The following is a 10160-nucleotide window of genomic DNA, read 5'->3' as shown; positions in this document are numbered from 1 at the left end:
CAAACATTTTGAGCTCGCTCTCAGAATATCTCTCAGGATTTGTAATAGGGATCTTAGACATTCCTTAAGTCTAAATGAGAGAACTGATAACAGACAGTCCTGAAACATGATGTTAATATGTTTGCTATTCTACACAACTATTTTTGATATCACAGATTTTATTTTTTTTCAATACTAGCAACTCAGGTTTCCATATCCCTTCCATACTTCCTGCTTGAAAATAGAGAAGGGAAAGTCATAAAATGTTAGAAAGCACACATTTAATTTGCCTTTAAGTGTGCGAGGGTACAGGAGGAAAAAATTAAGAAGTTGTTACCCTGAAAAGAGAACAAAGCCAAGTGATAGTTGCACTGTAAAAACATAAAGGAAAGTCACTGCTTATTATAGTCAATCCCAGGCCTTTCAAATGACAAACCAGCTGAAGAATTTCTAGGTAGGCTAACTGCTCTCTCTCTGGTATTTAGAAAATGGAAGAAAACAGAAGGTAGGGCATATGTTGTGTTAAGAGAAATTTTCAGATTGAAGGTGTGATGCCACTTAGACACTGACAGCTGCAGTGGTCATAACTTAAAATGTCTCCGCAAATACTAAAATCATAGATTCAAAATTCTGTTGTAGTACGTAACAGCACTGCTCAAAAAGCATACAATGTTTTGAAAGACCTCATGGCTGTTTGACAAATTATTTTTCTCATCTGTAGCTGCTGCAAATTATAAAGCTATGTTTCTACTTTCTAGGTCTAGTTAACATATTTATCATACATACAATTTTCAACGCTACACAGTGTTGTCCCACTATTACCAGAACAAAGAAATGGAAATCATTTAAAACCACAAAGGAGTCCACCTGATCTCATAGATTTGACCATCTACATTCAACTCAGTCTCAATTTTTTTCTTTACTACAGTCCACCATCAATTTCATCTCTGGAAACAGACCAAAATATGTTCTGAATTCTTCATGCCAGTAGCCCTTAGAACTCATCCATGTTTAACCCTTTCATTAAACAGTTCTGTTAAATTCTTTTTCACTTTTCAAATTGATAGAATAACTGCTTTCTGCTCTATTTTGCTAATGAAACTACATCCTCTGCTTGGATTTTGTAGTTTTGTTGGGCACCAGGCTGACAGGTTTACTGGGGTATGTTTTGAGTCTTGCTACATTCATAACATCCTCCTGAATCTGCTGGCTACTGCATGCATCTGCTGCATTGATATTTCTGTCCTGGTTCTCCAAACTGCTCTTCAGCAGCTTGCTGGATGATCTTTTCAATTAGAGCATAGTCTTGAGATTTTATTTTCCCAAGAAGAATTATGTAACATTTAGACTGAGTCATATTTGCCATCTGCTAATCCGACCACATCAACAATACAAATTCTTAAAAAACCCAGTTTTCTTTAGTATCTGCTTCTAATCTGACTTTTCACCAACAGGCAAGTTTAGGCACATACCCCTGCCTTATGATTAGCTCTTCACAGCATACTGGCACCTCTTCAGAGGCTCTCAGCAAACTTGAAGAAATCCATTCCTGCAGAGCATTCCAAGGATACATGTGAGTTTATCAGGCAATGCATGTGATCACATACAAAACCAAATGCAAGGCAGAAATAGAGGGAAATTATGGCTACCTTAACGGAGGACATCAAGAAGCTTCAAAAGCAGGGGTATTCTTAGTTTATGGCTAACTTTGGAACTAGTTAATGCTTGAGTGGGTGGTAGCAAGATACATAACTTTTTATTCCAGCTTTAAATTACTGTTTTCCACTGTGACTCTGCTGTGACTAAGGACTTAAACTGTAAATCCTAATTCATGCGATTATACATTTATTTGTTTAAACCATAATGAAACACACACGTTCACAGTTTCAGACCTTAGAATTGCTATTTATAACACACTCTTTCAATCAGAAAGGCCACAGTTAGAGAATCTCTTCACCGAGTAATTTTATGCCAGTGCTCAATTCCGTGTCCTGTTGACAACATTGGAGGAGACATCATTTCACATCCTGAAAATGCCAAACTGTGTAAATTACATTTTCTAGCTAAAAAATAGATACTGTTTTGCTGCTGTGGACAACTATACTGGAACAATAAATCCCCATGATGGTATTTTTTTTCCTTTGTAAAAGAAAATCAGACCCCTGAAAGGAATTTCTGTTACGAGATTAAAACTGTTTCATTATCTAATAAAAATATAAAAAACACCTGTAAAACTGGTACTGACGGGAGCTAAACCAAAACATTTGTGAAATCCACAAGGATCTTTCCATTGACTTGAATGTACAATAGGTCTGGAGTAATTAACACTCTCTCTGGGAACATTAAAATCCTGCCTACCACGATGTTTTGCTATTGCTGCACTTCACATTTTGAGAGCACAGTTCATGAAAGAATGCCACTGATCTCAGCGGGGGAATGGTAAGGGTCTTACTTTCCTGTTCTACCTATGGTTCTGCCTGCACAAATGACAAAACTAAACCAGGAACCTGGAGCTGTAATTTTGCTTTTCAAGTATACACTGTATCCAACGGGGCATTAAACAAGGATGTGCCTGCGAACTGGAGAGCACTGAGTATTTTCATCATAGCTTGTAAGAACATGAGCCATAAGGAACGACTGAAGTCATACAATTCAAAAGGTGACATGTTTTGAAACCCGTAACAGAACCAGGAGTACCAGAAGGGATGACTGGATCTGACAGCAAGCACATTCGGTTATACCTCCCATCCTTCGACACGTTACAAAGCCAGGATCCCGGCCTGACGGGTGTGAGCAGTCCCGCCTGCCCGATTCACCGAGCCAGCACCTCAGTGCTGCTTCCGACCTCGGCGGGGCCCGCGCTTTTCGTCTGCACCGGTTCGCCCAAGGGAGCGGGCTCGTACCTGTGCCGGGGCCTCATACACACATACCGCCACGGTACCTCAACCCCACCATACCTTGCCTCAGCACGCACCTCCGGCCTGCCCGCACCCCACAGCCTCGCCCCCTGCCGCGCCCAGCGCTGCGCCTGGCACCGCAGCCGCGGGAAGACACCCCCCCCTCCCCCCTTCACGCAGAGCCCTCCCTTCCCCTTCCGCAGCGCAAGGAGGCGCCAGCTCCCAGACGCTCTCCCGAAGCACCTGCGGCCGCCGGCCCTGACGCTGCCGCCGCGGCCGAGGGGGGATGCACCTGCCCGCTCCCTTCACCCGCAGCGCCGGTGGCGGCGCCGCACAGCAGTGGAGCGCCCGGCACTGCCGTTGCTGAGGGGCGGTTTGTAGGGCGGAGGCGCGCAGCTCGCGGCGGCAGCGGCGAGGGGCTGGGGCAGGCGGAGGGGGGCATCCAGCCCGGGCAGCCACTGAGAGGGCGCCAGCCGCGTCTCCCCAGCAACGAGCCTGGCGAGTCAGCGCTGCGCCTCCGCCCCCCGTCCCTCCCTTCTTCCGTCCCTCCGTCCCTCCGTCCCTCCGTCCGTGAGGGTCGTTATCACCCTCAGCCCGGCCTGCCACGGGCACGGGGGCTGGGGCTCTCCACTACCCCCCCCGCCCCATCTTCTCCGGCTCGGGGCCGTGCGTACATGGGAGTGGGGCGGGGGGGTGTCTTTATTGGCCTCGTCCTCCCCTCCTTCTCTTCCACACTCCACCCAGAAATGATCCAGTGAAACTAGGAGGAGGTGATTCTCCTCCTCCCTCCTGCTGCTGCTCCTGCTGGTCTGGAAGGGACTGCAGGAATCTGCTCTGAGGCAGGGTCTGGGGAGGGGAGAGCGCTCTGAGGAGAGAGGGGCTGCCGTGGCTCGGGGTGCAGCTCTCCTGGTGCGCGGCGGGGTGCGAGGGGGCTGCTTGGTTCCTGACCATGGGAAAGGACCAGGAGCTGCTGGAAGCTGCTCGCACTGGGAATGTGGCTCTGGTGGAGAAACTCCTCTCTGGGAGGAAAGGAGGGATCCTGGGCAGTGGATCTGGAGCTATTCCCTTATCCAGCTTACTGAGGTAGGGACATCGTTCCCCGTCAGATGCTGGGGATATTAACCTCTTCTTCCCTATCACCATCATCGCCCCTCTCATCTTCATTTTCATTCCTGCATCCTTCATAGTAACAATAAATCATTCACTGTCTCGCCAAGTACAAGTGTGCCTGTGTTTAAAGTCACAGGCAGTCATTTTATTAATATAGTGATACTGAATTTCTTGCCTTCGATGTGTCTGTAGTGTACTCGTTCATTCTGTTTCTAGCTGCGGTGCAGAACTTGTATTTTTATTGCTGGGTTAATATGCACAATGTGCTAATTACCCTTCCTTTGATATTTCATCTTCAAATTGCTACTTCTAATCATAGATGGAAGCGTTAATCATAGACGAGGCATTGCATTGTTGAATTTTGTGTAAAAAGCCAGTGCTTCACCCCATACCCTCACTGGTAGTTGCTACCCTCACTTGCAGAAGACATGAGCCTACCCACAAAGAAAGGGAATTTTTATTTTCTTAATGAGGTATCATAGAGGTGTAAAACTTACAGAGCAGGTTAGGTAAGAGCAGCATTACTTTCAAGGTTCCTGGATTTGGTGGAGTGAAACTGGGTTACTGGCCATGTTGGATGGAAGACTTAACTTTAGTCATTAGTCATATCTCAGGCAATTCCCAGCATGGCTTTGATGTTAAGTTTCATCATGCTCTTATTTAAGAGCATTAGCACAAGCTTTTATGACATTTGACAGTATTCAAACAAGAGGAGGTCTGCAGCACACAGTCTAGTGCTAGTGTTCATTACTACACTAGGCATAGCAAAAGAAGACAAAATGAACTGTAACACTGTTGACCTAGAACTTCAATAAACACAGATTTTGGTTGGTTTGTTTCGGGTTTTTTTTTTTGTTTTTTTGTTTTTTTTTCTGTAAAGAAAAGCCCTAGAGAAATGGAAATTGCTTAAATGAAAATATTTTTGCGATTCTATTGCCAGTACCTCCTTGTCTGGTATACTAATACGTTGTTTCAGTGTTCCACATCTGAGGAAATTTAGTGCAACTGTCCAAATTATACCAGTCTAAACTCTTATTATAAAGTCGTGCTGGTTTTAGTACTGTATACAATCACAGTTCGGGTTTACCAAAGTTCTGTAATGCCCCAGTTCAATTAGTTATTGCACCATTGTTGAATTACTAGTCCATTGACCAAAATCAAACCACGCCATTCAATTATTTTTTGTGCTGTACTTCAACAGGCTGATTAGCAAGGAGTATGCCAAATAATTCATTGAATTTAAAATGTGAGTTGTCTTAAATTGTGGTACCCATTTTTTAGTAAGTACAGCTGTAAGTTCACTTCAGTACAATGACTAGCCATTTATAATCCAGTTCTGCTGTGTGATTTGTGTAGTGACTTTCTTCAGGGCTAATGCCTGTGCTATATTCTTGCACTGTTACTTTCATTTTGTATAAGTTCTATATATCCAGAGGGACTGTATTTGCTTGTGTTTTTTATTAAGCAGAAGCGTTTTACTTTGTGTATATGGAACACATTAGCCACGTGTCTTTTACAGATGGGTCGTGACAGTCATTGTTTGTTACTCACACTTTTAAGTATTTTAGGTTGTAAACTCAACTGTAGTGTTTTTTGTTTTTGTTTTTTTTTTTTTTGGGGGGGGGTTTTTTTTTTTTTTTTTTTTTTTTTTTTTACTGCTAAGATATTTCTATTTATAAAGAAGTTATTTGAATACATTTAAAAAGAATTCAGTAATCGATTGATGCATAACCATTCACAGACTAACACACTATTGAACATAACGTGTTTCAGAGGGAATCTTAAATTTCATTGACTTCACCAAAAGCGCAAAGTAGAAACTACTATGCATTATAAAAAGTGTTTTGAAGAAAAAATTATACAAGCTAGGTATTTTAATATACCTTTTTTTGGAGATGTTGCATGATCTGACTGATGCCAGTAATTATGGATTAAGCCCAGAATGACCCCCAAGATTAAGGTAGAATCTATCTTGGTACAGAGCACATGGAAAACAAGAAAGTACTGAAAGGGAGTCATGCTAACATCTTGATCCTATTTAGGAAATCAACACTTACTGAAAACAGAAATCTTGTAAAGAGCCGTAATTGTAAAGTGTAAAAGTTCAAATTTGAGATTTGGAGGATCTGAAGGATTTTTTAATAGAAAACTAGTTGAGGTAGCTTACAAGTAGAGCTATACTAATATTTTTTGCATAGTTTATTAGACTAAAACCTGCTTTTGAAAGTTACAATAAAGAACATAGAAAAAAATACAGGGACGTATTTTTCTTCTTCTTATGAAATCTTTACAGCACATTGTGTTTGACAGTAACTCCTGGTGTTCATTGATCATAACTGTTGCTCAATTCCTAAAATGGTGTCCCAGAACTGTACCTGTCCCATTGTGGTGAGAAAGGTCTATTTTACTTTTTCTTTCTCCTTTTGGCAATGCTGTTCCTACCATTAGGCTGGAAAAGTCCTTCAGCAAACAAATGGACTAATACTGTGCCTGATACACTGGTCTAAGTAGCAGTACGCATTCCCTTTGAATTTCTTCTAAATGCTGAAGACAACTCAGTTTATGTGGCTGAGCTCTCTATGGCTTGATACTTTTGTTTTGATGGAAATTTGCTTCACAGTAATTATGCACCTTGTGAATGACATATAATATTCATGAATTGACAAATGCACATTGATTATTATCTGAAACAAGGAGCAAACTATCTGAGCTCTGATTTTCTGTTTACATTTTTATATCATTTTTCTTCTGCCTTTCACTGTATTTTATGGTACTTGGGGGGAAAAATATGGCAAGCTTTTGTATGGTTGTTTTATAGTTGAACTTATTCATTGATGTTAATTGCGGACTAAATTACCTAGTTTTTAAAGGGCTGACTTCTAATTTATAGGTCATTATATTAAATCATGACTACAGTTAAGGAAAACAACATTGTTCCAGAAGGCTATTTAAGCACACATATAAATATATGAATGAATTCCCGCGAGGATTTAAAACATGCTTAAAGCAGAGTATGGTCAAAGCACATAAATATGATACATCCTTAAGTAAAAGGTCATATGCACCCAGATATCTGTAAGAGATACTATGTAAGGCCTCATGCCCAAATAGATTATATAGAGCAATGACAACTAATCAGTGATGTTTGGCTGTGTGCACCATGTAACTTGCTCCAGTTCAGGAGGAGCATTGAAAGTCTCTGGATCAGTTTGTGGCCCTCTACCGCAATCTCCATACTTTGCTCTGGAATATAAAGATTGTGGGTAAATATATGGCAGGTGAATTCCTCAGATGCAAAAGTTAGCATAAGGTGTTGCAGCATAGTAGAGCAAGTATAATGCTCAGTAAACGCCTGGCATAGAGTAATTTAATTGCTTAAACCTGGGTTTTGGAATTTCAGATGCCCATGAGTTTCCAAGGCATCTGCATGGGCTGAGGGACTTTAACAAAGAGCCACGACCTGGGGAGATAACATTCAAATTCAAGGTGGGATACACTAGGAAATCTAAAGCTGTGTTACACTGGTGTGTAGGCTACAGTCTCCAACCCAAAACATCAGTGCAGCACAAGGACCTGTTCTTTTACTATGAATCAAGGACATTTTGATATCTCCTAACAGTCAAGAGTTCAGAAGGCCAAAGTGTAAGGGAAGTTTATTTTCTCTGTTTCTTTTGGGATTCCACTTCCTGGAATTGTCATATGTTAGTATACTTCATATTGAAAGAATATATGTCTTTTAGGTGTGTAATGGAGTGCAAAGAGAATTTTCACGGATTTTAAAATTATTTCATTGGCTTTTATATTATTCCAGTGTAAACATGAAAATTTGAGAGTGAAATCCACAGTCTCTCTAACAGAATGTATCATTCAATTCCTTGTGTATTCCAAATCCTTAAATGTAAATTAAATGATTTAAAACATTAAAAGAGTAAAGTGTTTCTAACAAAACTGGTATTTTTAATTTACTTAATTTGATTATCTGTATATAAGTGACATGTTTTTATTGACTAACCAGGTTTCCATTACTAGACAGAGACAGGCTTTGTTTCTTTCAAATTATTTTAGGAAGAATAACTTTGAAGGTTTTCATCTCAGAGGTTTATATCTCATAGACCTTATATCATTTTGCCACATGCAGTCAGGTGCATGCCTTTTTGTCCTACTAATATGTGACAACCCAAAGAAAAATTGATAGTTCTCGATTAAATGCTAATTTTTAGTCTTTTTATACTTTGCATGTTAAAAGAGCTTTGGATTTTTAACAGGCCTATGGAATAGAATATGAATTAATGTGAAGTGGCACAGAGTGGTAGGGAAGGATGAGTTGGCCCTTTCTTGCTCTTTGTTGGCTGCTGCCATAACACAGCATGGGAGGGCGGAGCAGCCTGCATGGAGCTGTTTTTTTCCCCTTCTACACTTGGCAGACTGTGGCAGGGAATGGCTCCATTCTTTGCTTATCCTTACTTAGCACAGCTACACAGTGTATAGGCCTGGACCAAGATATTTCTCTTCTAAAGTATAAGAAAACCAGCAAGCAGATTGTCAGCCTGCGAGTTGCAATCTGTTTTCTCATCTGTTTCTCAGAGCAGTGTCTTGCTTGCAGCAAAGCCACAGTTCAGCCTGATGGCCTCATTGCATGCTGAGAACCACACAAATCTACTTCTATCCTTTTGCAGAGCCCTGTGATTCATTCATCTTCCTGTGCAAAATCAGATCACACTTCTGCTTGTAGGGCAGAAAGTATTTAAAATACTGAAATACTTTATGAAGCTTGAGTTAAAATTATAAAGTTGTTTTCACATTATAATTTAAATAACAAATGGATCACCTTATCAACAAAAATAAAGGGACTAGTTCTGTGTTTCATTACAAATAGCATTATTTCTTTACAAATAATGTTTATTAAAGTAAGAGAAACTTTCTTAAGTTGATTTAGAGATTGTTTTATATGAGGATTGCAGTAGCAGGGTTCTGGGCTTGCATACTTCTGAAGTCACTTACGTGTTAGAGGGTACTAATTTCAGACAACTGGGGCAGATAAAAAAATGGCAACTGTTTGTTACATATAGGTCAAGGGGGCATCCAATTAGTCTATGATTATTTCTAATTTTAATTACTTTTAATGAACGTATGGAGGATTTTGTACTGATGTCCCAAGCAAAGACCAGCATTCCCAGATTACCCAATTACCATCTTTGTCCTGTTAGAGAAGGAATATTAAGTCTTTTGGGGACACAATTTTTCTTCCTTTTGTCTTTCAGTATGATATATAAATCACAGCAATACTTTATGCTGTTTGCTGTTAGTACTAATTAATTGCTACCTTGATTCTGCATGTTTGCCCAGTCAAATGTATGAGCTTCTCTGAAAACTCCACCTTCATTTTGTTATTGTCCATCTTTCTTAGACTGATTTTTATTTCTCATAAATGCTTTCAATTAAAGTTTAGACAAAATTTTATCTATGGAATTCCTTAGATTCCTTCACAAATTTGAAACATTTACAGTATGAAAAAGTAGCAATGTGGGCAGTATCAAGGACATCCGGTAGAAATATTTTTATGGGCAAGGCATTTCACAAAGTTTGTGTAATAAATCTTCCCTAGGAGCTCAGAATGATCCTGGATGCACAGCTCTGTAGTTAATCTCTATAGATAAACTTCTCACTTCTCCTTTTTTCAGATCTTGTTTTCTGAGTATTGTTGAATTGTGTGTCATATTGTTTTTTAAATGTTAGATCAAATGTAAAAAATAACCAGCAAGAACTGTAGATCTAGTGTAAAATCTACCGAGGTCATACTATCTGCCCATAGATAGATAGGATCAATACCAGTGCTACTGGTATGTAGCAGTGCTGGGAGGACTGATGAAGGATATGATGGAGACAGAAAGATTGATAAGAGCAATTTTACAAGCATATTAAGGAAAGGATAAAAAAAAAAGAACAAAACACCAGAAAGCTGAAGTGTAATAACTTAAAATAATTCTTTCAGAATTCTAGAATTCTTAGGCACTAGATGGCTAGTGTCTAAATCTGCAGAGGACCATATAAATGCGTTGTGATCACTATCTTTTTTTCCCTCTGGTCTGATGTTATGATCTTAGTAGTTTGGTCATTAAGTAGAATTCATGTTGCTTTATACATTTTAAAAATTGATATGTGACAGTGCTGCCT

At 40.0% G+C, this 10160-nt stretch overlaps 1 protein-coding gene across 10 annotated transcripts in view; it reads left to right on the top strand.

The window, feature by feature from the left end:
• The first annotated feature begins 3650 nt into the window (after window positions 1-3650).
• ANKS1B (ankyrin repeat and sterile alpha motif domain containing 1B) overlaps window positions 3651-10160 on the top strand; it is a 441168-nt gene continuing 434658 nt past the window's right edge. For 2 of the 10 annotated variants that reach the window (XM_057425352.1, XM_057425323.1), the window contains exon 1: window positions 3668-3959. In XM_057425352.1, coding sequence (XP_057281335.1) covers window positions 3826-3959 — 134 coding nt within the window. In that variant the 5' untranslated portion in view covers window positions 3668-3825. Of the gene's footprint in view, window positions 3960-10160 lie in introns of all 10 variants that reach the window. The other 8 variants (XM_057425371.1, XM_057425330.1, XM_057425361.1 and 5 more) reach the window with 8 other exon arrangements.

Source organism: Pezoporus wallicus, unplaced genomic scaffold (assembly GCF_028554395.1).
Source record: "Pezoporus wallicus isolate ANWC-B61680 ecotype Strahan unplaced genomic scaffold, APGP_CSIRO_Pwel_v1 scaffold_3294, whole genome shotgun sequence".
NCBI lineage: Eukaryota > Metazoa > Chordata > Aves > Psittaciformes > Psittacidae > Pezoporus > Pezoporus wallicus.
The sequence above is the reverse complement of the archived record's forward strand: the minus strand, read 5'-3'. Positions and strand labels throughout refer to the sequence as shown.